Below are 13536 nucleotides of genomic sequence, written 5' to 3'. Positions count from 1 at the left end.
TATTCTCAAGGCTTTTTTTTTTTCTCCTTTCTTTTTAAGTCGTTTGCTTTTTGGGAAAGTGACTGACGGTTGGTGTGGGCAATGGGGCATCCTGAATGTCTCCCATCACCAAATGCTACTGTTCGGGGCCCTGTTTTCACTTGCTTTGAATCTTCCTTTTGACTATGTGTGAGTGAGAGGTTCAGCTGCGTGTTGGCTAAACCTTCAACCTTTTTTTCCAAGTACATGGTGAGAAGGGGAGGTGCAAAGGGACAGCCCCCACAAGGATGCTGTGACAAACTACTAGGAACAGTTGGAGCTGCGAGAACTTCTCTGCGGCCCGTTTGCCACAGTAACAATAGATTTTATGAGGCTGAAGGTGTTATTTCCTTCTCCCCTGCCCTTAGGTCTCATCAGGTGGGAGTTGAATGGTAACAAATATGTAATGACAAAGCACTTCATCTCTACTAGTGTCTATTTGCTGGGCTTAGTCCCAAATGCACGTTGGGTAAAATGGAAGTGCCTTCTCTGCCTTAAGTCTTGGTGAGTCACTTTTTCTAAGAACACACTTAAATCGGTGCTGTGAAGATATCCTTTCAGTGGCAAGCACGTGGGAACAGGCAGGATGATACAAGTGAGAATCCCTGTCAAGCCCAATGACTTTGGCAGAAGTTGTTACAGTGCCTGGAGTAGTTTCTGCAGACATGTGGCTGGCACAGATAATACCAGCCTGCAGCTGAACAACAAAGGTGTTGCAGATCCAGCACACGCAGCAGCTTTCCATGGAATTTTTGCGTAGCAACAGACTTGAGTTACTTCTGCTGTTGCTTCAGCCATTTCTATTTCAAATTAGATTTTCTGGAAAGGGAGTTTGGAAGCATCTTTCATCCAGCTGGGAAGAAGCAAAAGAGGAACAGTCTTTGCAGCTTCTCGTTTTTCAGGTCAAATCAGGTAAACACAGAGGGAAGTCACACCTGGGACAACACTACCTAGATGGTAGTAAGTATGAATTTACAGGATAAAGCTGTCCACGTGTGCAGGACTGTACAACAGCTGATGCGCGGGCCAGAGTACAGACGTGCCACCGGCTGTGTAGCCACCATGATCTGGGAATGCAGCTGGACTCAGGGCTGCGAGGTGAACACCTCCAACTGCAAGTAAGAAGGGAAGTGTGCAGTAATTGCCACAAATGGACACCTTGCATTGTATAAAACATAATTTAATACATACACGTATGGTACTTGCATACAATACTGTGTTACATCCATGTGTTTGAATAGAAAACATTTAATTGTAAGCCGCCTTCATCATGAAGACTTTTGTTAATCACTGTCAGAAGATCACTGTGTTAAATAAAAAGATAGTGTAAGCAACTGGCCTGTGTCTTAATACTGACACATTTTCAGATTGGGAGAGTAAAGCTGTCAAAAGATGGAACTTCTATCGTTTTGGCAGCAGTTTGCCTGTGAGAAGTATGAATGAAGTTCGCTGATGCCGTAACTTGAGGGGCAGGGTTATACTGCTGTGTCAGTGTGCCTAACAGAACTCACCCCCGTGTTCAAAATCGCTTTCCAGGTAGGGATGAGTGATTTTTAAGCATCCTCTTGGGAAAAACAAGTAGAATGGCTACTCTGTTCTGTTCAAAAGCTCATCAGGATGGTAACACAACTCAGAAGGTGAGTAGCAGTGATAGATCCGTATTTCGTCAGCAGGAGGCAGCATTTACACCTCCAACATTGAATAACACAACGGAAATGTTTCAAGCGTGTGGAATAAGGATAATTTTCATCTGCTTATACGACTTTGACATCTCTTTACCCTCCCAATCCCAGCTCCTCTGAGGAATAATCATGTAGATCCTTCAGTTTGCAAAAATAGCCCTTTATTCCCTAAGGGAGTTAGAGGAACTGCACCCACTGTCATCTGGTATCCAGCCAAGACAGCACACGGCCGTGTGCCACTCGAGGCAAACAGTCCTAGAAACCTGTCTGTTGCTTTCAGAGCTCTGGTTTCCATGGAGAGTTTGGCAGCAGGATGCTGAGGCAGCTCCTCGGAGCATTCCTGGGCCGGAGACGGCTTGGCAGGCAAGTATTTCAGCAGAGCTCCCGGAGATGGATGCATGTGTTCAAGTGCAGGCACAGGAGCGTGGGGAAGCGGGCCATGGGGTCTGCCAGCAAGCCAAGGAATGCTGTCGGGGCAGTAGGCCCTGTTCCTGCCTCCCCGACGTGCCGTGGGGAGGGAGCCGACAGCCTCGCTAGGCGGGAGCGAGGGGCTGCCTCGCTGCTACTGGAAAGGGAGTTGTGTCACCGGTGTTGCCGCTGTGGTGTGTTTAGGGGGAAGATACTCTGGCCTGCTCATCGCAACAGTCCTTGTGAAGCAGCGGAGGTTCCCCGTCTTCAGGGCACACTGGACTGGCCACAGAATGATGCAGAACAGGATGATGATCAACGCAGAGAGGAGGACTATGCGTTTCCAGTCATCGCACATGTCGCAGCGGGACAGCCTCCCAGCTAACCCCGCCGGGGGGGCCTCCGGACTTTCTGGCTTGCTCATGGCGACATCAATGGAGATACACGAATCCGGATTCTCGGGGTCATCAGATGACTGACGGCAGCAGAGCTTGGTCCCTTCCATCCAGAGCACCTTCTCCTGCTGGAGTTCAGGAGGCAGCGTGGCAAGGAGCTCCTTGCTGGTCTCGAGTGCTGGGGCACCTTCCAGAGGGATGCTGGTCAGCTGCCTGCAGAAGGGGCAGGGGAGCTGGTCCTCTGGTTGGTTTGGGGGCAGCCCTGTGCTCAGGCGGGCCACACACTCCAGGCAGAAAACGTGGGAGCACTGGAGCAGCTTGGGCGTCTTGAAGGTGTTGTCATAGGTGTTGAAGCAAATGGAACACTCAACAGGGGAGGTTGGCTTCGGAGACGTTGGGTTCGGAGAGCCTGGCTTGTCAGTTGGGGACCTCGCCTTCCTCTTGCTGTCTCCTGGGGAGGTGACAACAATGGGGCTGATGGGGATGGGGATTTCACCTGGAGATGCAGGGACTGGGCTGGTGGGAGAGTCTGGCGTGTTGGAGTGCCACAGCTGCGTGAAGCACGACATGACGGAGCTCGGGGAGATAAATAGAGCCCTGGGAGACTCTAGAAGAGAAGAAAACCACAGCCTTCATTTTAAACAATGTGAAGACACCCATCACCAGACCTATGTTTAACCCCTTAAAAGGAACAAAGAGCCAAGTTCATGACTTCCACTGCATCCTGAGCCTGGAATAGATCCCTGCTAGAAGTGAGAATGACACAGGTAGCCTGTTTGAAGCTGCGTACCAAAGGTGAAGTTAAACATCCTGCAAAGAAGCAAGAAACCAGCAGAGATCCACCATCCAGCCAAAGCCTTTTCACCAGAACCACCATGGCATTATAGACGGGTGCAGTCTTTTCCCATACATGCCTCCCTCTGGGCAGAAAAAACACAACAAAAACCTACCCCAGCTGGTGCTCCCCGACACCTGAGCAGGGAGGAGAGCAGAAGACTCCATGAGGTCAAGTAGGGACCTCGCTATGGCAGTCTATTAGTCTGGGAGGCACTCAGATATTATGGTGGCAGCATGAGCAAGGCCTAAGAGACAGATAACACTATTCAGTTGTGGAGGTAGCAGGGGGGTGAATCTCTTCTCTTTGGTGTACTTGGGCAGAGCTTTGTGCCTTGAACCATGGTTCTGCATGCTGCCTAGCAGGCAAGCGAGGCACCACCCAACGATGCTGCCTGGGTTTGTCTATCCACGGTGGGATTTGGTCTCCCCCGTGTCACAGGGGAACCCAAGGGAGGTGAGGAAACGCTGTTACCTTGCAAAGTTTGTTCCATCCTTGGCCCCAAGCAGCACAAGAGGCATCTCTGTCTTGTCACCATGACACAGCAAGAAAAGCAATGTTGGAGGAAATGGCCTTGGTGCCAGAGCAAGGGGAATTCTCCATTGTTTCCTTGTTGTTCCCTGTCCTCAGCCCTGGAGGAGTGCCAGCACGGCCCAAGCCTTGCTGTGTGCTGCCATGTGCTCTCTGCTTTGTTGGGGTGCGCAAGCAGGAGCCTGGAGTTGAACGGCTAATACGCCGGTTCTAGCAAATCGGTTTGCAACTTACTCCAGCCTTTTCAGCAACCTAAGTTATCCTAGGCTAGACATGCAGTTTCGCATACATTCTGATATTCAGATATATGACTTTTCAGCTATTGAGCACTTTTACCTGAAAGCAAGTGTTTAGCTGGAGGAAATTCCCAGCGATGGCCCTGATGCTGTATGCCTGGGGAACATTTTTTTAGGATGTGTCACTGAACTAGCTAGGCTTGATTCTTTGTGTTGGGAGATTTACCAATGACAAGCCAGAAATGTTCAGATTGCTGCTGTAATTATAGGTCTCCAGTCAATCCAGCAATGGCTCACCAGCATGGGCTAGAGACTCCGTGTCTCGGCATGAAAGGCTAATTTAAGGTATCAGAAAGCCCGTGTATTCCTCACATTGCACAAAAAAAGTCTCCATTATTTAAGAATGAAGTATTCTCCCCTCTCCCATCACAGCTAGCGTTGCCAGAGCTGAATCCAACTTTAAGAACCTTCCTTCTTTTTCTTATTCTAAATGAAGAAATTTTTGTGAAGACTCTCTTCAAGTTAAATTTTCAGTCACAGACTATCTGCACTTTTCAGCAAGTTGTAATGTTTTTTTTTTATGTATTTTTTTTCTGGCTACGGATAACCATGCATGTTTTAGCACAATCTGGCAGATGCTGATGAACTACAAATCCAAGCCCACGTTGGCACAGAGATGAGGGAAACCCCTGGGGTTTTGGGTTTGGTTTTGGTTTTTTGTTTTTTTTTTTCTAAATAGTCTGTTTTGCAGAACTCCATCCCCTACGCCCAGTTCTTTGCAGTCCCTCAGCTTGGAGTGTTTGTCAGAAATTATGAGCCACAAAACCGGTGGCAGAACATAACCTCAGAAAGAGAGAGCCTTTGCTTACGCAAACTGTAGTTTCATAACCTATGTGAAAAAGCTGTTCTGTTGGGGTTTTTACTAGTTTGAAATATGACAGCTATAGCAACAGCAGTATCTTGATAGAAATTTGAGGATGTTTACTCACAACAGTTGCTTTTAAATGAAGATACGAGCTTTTGCCCACGTTTTCCTTTTGCTAAAGATGATCGTGACACTATAGGTGCTCGTTAGTTTTAATAATCTTAGCGTCTACTTATTTTTATCAACATCTTGGTGTTATGTGGCACCTTGATCAGACATGACGCAGGTAGTTGACTTAAACTGGGAAGATATGAAGAGTAGGGCACAGAGCCGAAGCACGGGAAAGACGGTTTTAATTCATACTCTGCCACACGGGACAGGTCAGCCTCTGCCTGCTTCTTGCGTCTTTTGGCGTGTTGCCATAGTGCTGATTTTCAGAAAGCTAAATCGGGTTTGGGCAGCAGCTAACGCAGGGACCAAGATTTCTCCCGGGCACTACTGCTGTACTACTAAATGAGAGCCAGTCACTAAAGCTGGAGAGCCCCAGCTGGACTCTCAACAGAATGAGTTAGGGTTTGGGGGTTTTGTTTGTTTTTCTGTTGTTTTGTTGGGGTTTTTTTTTGCACTACACAATCACACGATTTATTATTTTTTTTTAATACAAGACAATATCTTCAATTGTTCAGACCTCCATGCTCACACTGCATTTCCTCAGACCCTGCAGCTATTTTACCTTGCTTTCCCAGCTATTTACCTGGGCTTTCCAGAAACTTTCGGAACATCAGTAAATAACAAAACCATTCAGGAGAGACACATAAACTCAGATTTAAAACTAAGTAGTTAAGCACTTTTTACTTTCCAGCAAGTTCTAGAAAAGTTCTTTCCACACCATAAAACCAGACAAAAGAGAACACGCAGTTAAGATAGTGGCCAGCGCTGTTCTGCAATATGGTTCCCTAATGGTATCTTTAACTCAGAGCAACCAAATACACAGCAAGTTAAGAGGTGTACAGCAGATTAAAGTCTATAAATACCTGTTCAGAGTGCTGTTTAGAAGGAGAAAAGCATGTTCTGGGCTCTTGATTTCTACCCCTGAAGAGTCTTCTCTCCAGAGGATAGTCTTAGGCTCAGGGTCTTTTGTTTTTATAAGCCGCCTTCTGGTATTCGAGCTCCCCGGTAGCTTCCCGAGTTGCTTCCGAGCCCGGTAGGTCTGGCAAGACAAGTAACCTCTAACAGCTCCCTGCGTACAAGTGGCCCTGCAGCTGTAATTCAAGTATCTTTTATACCTTCCTGTTTAGAGGTGACTTACCTGCTCCACCTGCCTTTCCCCATCACCACTGAATCACTCCATTGGCTGCGAGCGCGCTCCCGCTCCGGCCGGTTTCTGTGACAAACAGGGCAGGCTGGAATGCTCCTGATAAGGGGCAGCGCTGCCGAGGACACCCGCCTGCGTCTGCCCCGGGGAAGCGACGTGAGAAATGTTTATCTCTTCATCTCCTCCGGACTGGGGAAGGCCTTCTGCTTTCTGGTAAATTCTCGCAGTTCTTCGACTAGCTTTGGGGTTTTTTAATCACTCTGCGTAATCTGGTCCAGTTTGTGCAGATGTACTGGCCGCGTTTTCACAGGGCAGCAAATCTTCTGAACGAAAATTTCAGGACACCTAAAAATGGCAGTTATTGTTCTCTTGTTTCTTCATGAAGGACAAATAATTTGGAAGTGCCTTAGATTAACAGCAGAAACAAGATTCTGACAGTCAAATTTCTTGTGATTGGTTGAGAAAAAAATTGTTGCAATAGAAAAATCCAGTATAACTTTGAAAGCTGTTTATAAATTAATTGAACCACTCTATACAATCGTGTGTCTGCTTCAAGCTCCTATACAATTGTTCAAAATAATACTGTATGAATTGTCACAGAGAAGGAACTTCATTCTTCGCAGCTTTTGGTAGTAGTTAACATAGAGAAATATTATTCGACCTGCAAACCTTTTGTGGGTCAAAGGACATCAGTCCCTGATCCAGAAAAAAGAACCAACAAATTTACACTCATGTGGAGATAAGGAAACAAGGGCGGGGGGGGAAGTAACATTCAAAATGTAGTCTCGCTGCAAATACTACTTTTCCTTGTTCAGTTTCTCAAAAAAACAACACAAGATGGTCAGTGGATTTTTTCAGGATGGTATCAGGAAGTCCCTTCTCAAAAAATGGTTAAGAAACTTCACTCTAAAAACGTATGGAACCGCATTCGTCTCTCGGGACAGAGAAGTGTCTAAATCCCATAGACTTCACTGGCAGTCAGATACAACTTGTTTTGGCTTCCACATTCCTCTACGTCAGGTCACAATGCTCAGTTCTAGTGAGCTGAAATCCAAAAGAAGGCTTTTAAGAATAAGAGAAGCATGTTGAAATTACCAAAGTTTTAAATCAGTCTTAGGATTAAAACTCAGGTTACCTGATCCTTCCGCAGCCAGAAGGATCTGGTCTAGAGCCTCCAGTGGATTCCCGATGAGCTCCATGGGTGACTCTAGAAGACAAACACCTCAATAGAGAATGCAGGTTAAGACTAAACTTTCCCAGATCTGCATCTCAGCATCTCAGTGGTATAGCTCCCTCAGTGGAGTGCGCATACACCGTAGGAATAACAATCCATACACTAGACTGAGCACGCAGTACCAGCACGGTGTACTCCCCCATCTATTTACGTTGCTGTTCAGGGATGAGTGAGGCTGGGAGCAAACACTGTCTGCGGCTGACAAAGCAGGATGCTGGATGAACGGGCGTAAATCAGTTTTTTAAAAGTTTTGCTCACTTAGTCACTTGCCTAAGCGCTTTGGTAAACTGGGCTCAAAATTAACAACGTTTCAGTAACATACTGGGGTACGTTACATTCGGTAACACACTGAGGAACAGAAGTCCTTGTTTTGGGTCTAGCTGAGACCCTCTGCCCTGGTAGTCCGTGGAGCAACACTGATTCACTTTTTGATCGTGCTCTAAAGAAAGACACAGGCACGTTTTAAGCCCTTTATCCACTGACGAGACCAGGATTGCCAAACTGCAGTGTGAGCAGACTACTGCCGTTTAAGAGTTTCAGTGTTTCTGAGGCTGGTTTCCCATCAGCCTCAACGTGACTGCTGCGTGGAACGGGTTGAGTCCAACCCAGGAGCGGAGAGCCTGGGGCCAAGTGGGCCGCCCCACGCATGCCCGCACACTCCACCCTCTGCAAGGATACACTGGCTATGCAAGGTACTGAGCGTGCCGAGACCTAGCACCGTACTGGGATGACGATCAGGGCCTGGCTTCCAAGACTGAGTGGGAGGCTTGCTGTTATTTTTATCTTCTGCATGGAGGAGTAGACTGAGCTTGTCAGGAGCTGCAGCTGGTCTTGGGTGGATCCCAGAGGATTGGGAGCAATCAGTCGTGGGAGCACATACTTTCATGTTTGCAATTAAAGGAACAGTGGTACTAAGTAGGAGCAGTTACTTTATTAATACTGTTATTTTCTCGAACTTGCATTACACGTGCACACCTCAGGTGCTTCTCAAAGGTATTCTCTGTGTACAGGTGTAGGGGTATGCAAACAGCAGTCTGAAAACACTTGTTCTAAATTGATTTTTGCAAAGCCACGCAGGAATGAAGATGATGCGACTGGAACACTGGGATGAGATGTAGGAGGTACATATCGCTGGTATAAGCACTGTGACCCTGAGCAAAACACTTAATTTCCATGGACTTCCGTGGCTCATTTCCTAAATAAATAAATAATTAGATAAATGAAATAAAATTAAGAAAAGGAATTACAAGCCTTCCTTTTTGGTCATAGTCTTTGTCTGGATCGTGTATTTAGATGGGAACCTGGGAGGGATGGGTGGTGCCTCGTACATAGGGCTGGTCACAGGGCTCCAGCCAGAGACCTAATGTAGGATCCCACCTGCAGCGAATAACTGTGATTGAAACATTGAAGCTTTCAATTGCCAGACCCTTCCCACCATCACCTCCCCTTATTTTACCAGCATCGGTAACCATTGCCATCTCATCCAGGACTGTGGGTGAAGCGATGAGATCTTCTAAAGGGTATGTATTCTTTTTCAGGGGGATTTAGGAAGGTTTGTAATGAAAAAGTTTATTTCTAACAGCAACTACCAACTGGTTGAGGACATGGCCATTTAAAAACCCACAAGCCAGGCTCCTTACTGTGAAGAGAAGCAAAGTATACTGCAGAGTAATAAAACCAGGCTGCCGATTATAGCTTTAGGCTGTTTCCTTGGCTTGTCTTTACCTCCACCACTGCCCAAGTGTATATAACTCTCTTCATTCTCTGTGTAGTTCATCTCAGTAGATAAACTAAAGCCACCAAATAAAGATGGGTGGGGAAAAAAAATAAATGAAAAACCACCAAGCAATGAGCAACAAGCTTCCTCTGACGGCGCTCTCCCTTCATCCAAGGCTAGCTCATTATGTATCACTTAGCACATCTGGGGGTGCTGACTTTTTGTTCATGTTTTGGGTATTGTTTACAGCTCTGATTTGTTGGGCTACATCCTAAGGCCACGTATAAAGCCCGGAAGGGCTTTGGAAGGCCTTTTGTGCTGGAAGAAACCCAAGGGAGCAGTTGCTACAGAAGCACAAAAGTGTCCAGACCCAAACTGCTTTGGACTCAGCCTCTGCAGGACAAAACTCCAACATACGTAGTGTTATTCCTGCCTACGAAAGACATGTCTGCTAGGCTCATGGAGCTGCGCCTTACTTTCAAGGGGAAAAAATAAGGGTATGGCTCAGGACAGATGTGCTGGTTTTAACTGGGTGAGCACAAGCCTAAAACAAACACCCTCATGCAACATGGAAGAGAAGTCTCTGCAGGGTTAAACGCTTACAGCAGGAGGATACTACTTAGACCATGTTTTCTATTAGCTCACACATTCACATGCCTGCTCCCAAGCTACTGAAAACCAGTGAAAATATACACACACCCACCAGCTTCTGTGACTTTTGGCACAGGTCCAGCTCAGTAGCTGAGCTCTCCACCTTATGCTGTTATCATCTGTTAATCAGATGCAGAAGAAGTGGTGAGACCCAGTACTGCCCGAGTTTTCCTGGCAAACGATTCTTTGGCCTCGAGCTAGCATCACTTTTTGATCCCACAGTGTTCCTCGGAGTCAGAAGGCCTGATGCCTTGTGCAATTAATGCTCCAGGGTGGTAAACAGCACCATTAAGTGATGTTTCCCATGCTAACTCATGGAGCTCTTTTATTTGTCTGGCTTCACGTGCAGCTAGCTGCCTAACCAGGTGTTCGCTGTGAAGTCTTATCATTGTTGCAGTAGTTTGCACCTACGGCTAGACTGGGCTATTTAAATTCCAAAGTATGTATTATGTACTGTCAGGAAAGAAGCTTGGTGAGTCATCAGATAAGCTAGATGGGAACTCACTGTGGGATACTTTTAATATAATTATATTTTATCCTTCTCTAACTGTTTCTATCAGACAATCTCAAGACACGTCACAGACATAGTGAACTGAGCCTTCCAATAACTATGTTTATCGAGGACGTTATCTCGTGTTACAGCTGGGGAAGTTTTGTGGTGCATGGGAAGCCCAGACAACATTGAGAAATGCTGCTGTGACCTCTGTGCAAGCAGCAATGCCTGGGCAAGTTGTGCCCCTCAACACGGCAGAGTGACTTGCCAGAGCAGAGGGATAAGACTTTAAACAGGCGGTGGAGTGGGAAACACCATCAGAGTTGTGCATTATCGATAAATGTCCACTGTCCTGGTTTCAGCAGGGATAGAGTATCCACTAAGGCAGCTTGATACAGATTTAGAGAAAAACTGCTTCTGTTAGATAGAGCCACAGGTTGTGCCCCTCAGGTGATTCCTGTCCTCTACACGATGCCCATCTTTACTGAATAGTCCAAGCCCAAGTTCTGGAACCATGTGCCTCTGTAGTTTAATCTCATTCAAACACTGGATCCACCTGGCACCTAACTTTGCACTGTTCTTCATTTCCTGTAGTCACCAGGAAAGCACCATGATTAGATAATCATTACAAGGCACAGATGCAACATAGCAATTTTCCTGATACTCTATAACTCATGTGACTATTATTCTTCAGCGGCTTGAGGGTATGATTCAGCCACTCACGGCTAGATTCTCAAATAGCAAGAATAGCATCCATTCCCTGGACATAAGGTCAGGTCTTTTTTTCTAGCCCATTATTTCTGAAGGAGTAAGTGACTTGGACCAATGGCTAAATGCTTAGGAGACTGTTGGCTTTCCAAATGTCTATGCTGCTTCTGTAGTGGCTTGCAAGGAAAGTTTGATATCAACAATCATAAACAGTGGCTCAAAGGAAGAGTAACTCGCACCAGAATTAAGGTCCTTGGAAGCATTCAGTGAGTGTGGCAGTTCTTTCAGTTAAGATGATACCCACAATGCGTCCCGTAAAAGGAGCGGGCCTAGTTGAAGGGTTGTTAGATGTTCCCAAGAACTGCAGCGCCAGCTCCTTTTGACACTACAAGTGGCTCAAGTGCAGCTGGAGCTGAGATGTAGTGCAGGTAAAGCGCGTGGGAACCAAAGTAATTACCCTCCTGAAACACAAACGGGATGCTCTTCCCATGGACCAGTAAGGTAGCTGTTGTTGTTGCCAACCCTAGAATAAGTTATCCAGAGGCAGCTGCAGCCATAGCAGGACTCCTGCTAGTTCCTCAGCAGGACTAGAGGAGATGGCAACAGAAGCAAGGTGAAGGGCAATCTCAACAAGCTCTCACCAGCACATTGTTAATTGCTCTCATGATTGTCCCACAGAGGTCATGTTCCGGCAGCGTTACTCACTTCCCGGCCCGGTGTGGTGACATGATGAACTTGGGAAATGGCCTGTGATGTCAGAGCTGAGGAGTGAATGTTTGCAGGGACCTCTTGCTTCTCCTCTCCGATGACTTTTCCTTGTGTAACAAGCCACCTGCCCTCTGCTGGCTAATTCTCCCCTTCCACGCGCGAACTGTGCTCAGGTCAACTGGCATCTATGCAGTGGAATAGATGCCTCGCCCCACAGTGAGGGTCGTTTGCGCTCATCAGAGCACACCCAGCCAGGAAGGGGGTGTTGGGATGCTAATGCATCTGGCCAGGGACATTTTCTGGTACACCAGACCTGAATTCCAGCGTGTGGCTCCCCATCAGATCACTACAAAAAGGATCTGATGGTGGTGGTGATGAGGGACAGGCTTCTCTGTGGTGTCTGTGGTAAGCGCTCACACCCTGAGAGCTTTCTACTAGTACTTATCTCTTCAGGTTACAAATAGCACATTCTGAGTTGTTCCCTTTTGCTTTCTTCACCCTGCAGGAATCCACCAACTTGAGAAGGATCAGATGATTGACACACTTTCTCAGCAATCTCCAAAGACAAGCGTGACCCTAAGCGCTCTATTTCTGTGTCATGTTCTCCCCACCACCAAGGATGAACCAGCAGTCTTCCTTCTCTTATTCCCATGGGTGTAATCCCACAGTCCCTCTGTGTGACCTGAGAAATCAATAGAGATGCTTTTCCATAAAGCTCAGCAAAGCAAGCCCCTGTAACCTCCCGCTGCGGGCAGGACACCATCACACCTTGGTCTCAGTGGCACTGTATTTCTCCTGCACTGAGCAAGCACAGGACTCCACCTACTGTCTCCTTCCCTTTCCCATCCTGGAAGTTAATTATCCCTGAGCCATATCATAGTCCTAAAACTTTGCAGTAGGGAAGTGCTTCTTATCCTTTTCTTTTTCTTTTTTTTTTTTTTTCCCTAAAGACCCAGAGAGAAATTGTTCCTTCTTTGCCCTCTACCCACCCAAAACAGAAATGGTGGATGTGATGAATAAACTTAGGACATGCCATCGTAGCTGTCCTTTTTAAACTCTGATCATTTTATATCCCTATTTTATAGATGGTGTCTACATTTGCTTTGCATTCCTTGAGTTTCTGAAGTATTGATAGAGTTGATCCTCTCCAGACAGCGGTTGAATGCTTTTTCAAGTGTGACACTTCGGTTATGGATGATGCATAATAGGTTTAGTTCTTGTAATTATATCTGCAGTTGGGTATTCATTTATGTTACTAACGTATACAGTTAATTGTTCAACTGCTTAAGGGAGTATAGGATAATATCCCAGATGTGAGACTGGCTGGAAGTACAGTAGGAAAAATATCTTAGTGAGTTGTCCATGCCGAAGAGAGCAATTTATACTTCAATCCTAAAGAATGTTGTGGGACAAGAATGCAAAACATATCCTCGTATGAATTTGTAAATACATTAGTAGATGCAGAGATGTAAGCTGAGTTCCAGTAAGATAAGGCAAAGTGAAAACCAGTCAGTGTTGGCACGAGGGTAAAACGGCTTTCTGGCGCATCAGATAATTTATCACAGTTACCCTTATATGGAGATATAAAAAGAACATAAGGATGTTCTTTGTGCCTTCATAAAAGTCGGATTTATAACTTCATCCCTGGGTCTGGTTCTGTCCCCAAACACTTTCTGACATATGGATCTGAGCTGGAGAGGCACTGTCACGCTCGGCGTTCCAGCAAGAGACATCATTTCA

The 13536-nt window shown here is 46.3% G+C and overlaps 1 protein-coding gene across 1 annotated transcript; it reads right to left on the bottom strand.

Moving 5' to 3' along the window:
- Positions 1 to 2262: 2262 nt before the first annotated feature.
- On the bottom strand, positions 2263 to 3072 carry RNF223 (ring finger protein 223). Its single transcript, XM_009325178.1, has one exon. It carries the CDS (start codon positions 3070 to 3072, stop codon positions 2263 to 2265), a length of 810 nt encoding a protein of 269 aa, XP_009323453.1.
- Positions 3073 to 13536: the final 10464 nt, after the last annotated feature.

Source organism: Pygoscelis adeliae, unplaced genomic scaffold, assembly GCF_000699105.1.
Source record: "Pygoscelis adeliae isolate BGI_AS28 unplaced genomic scaffold, ASM69910v1 Scaffold36, whole genome shotgun sequence".
Taxonomy (NCBI): domain Eukaryota; kingdom Metazoa; phylum Chordata; class Aves; order Sphenisciformes; family Spheniscidae; genus Pygoscelis; species Pygoscelis adeliae.
This window is presented reverse-complemented; position numbering and strand designations above follow the sequence as displayed.

Coding starts and splice junctions, on each gene's coding strand:
- RNF223 (XM_009325178.1), bottom strand. CDS start 3,072: ATGTCGTGCTTCACGCAGCTGTGGCACTCCAACACGCCAGACTCTCCC.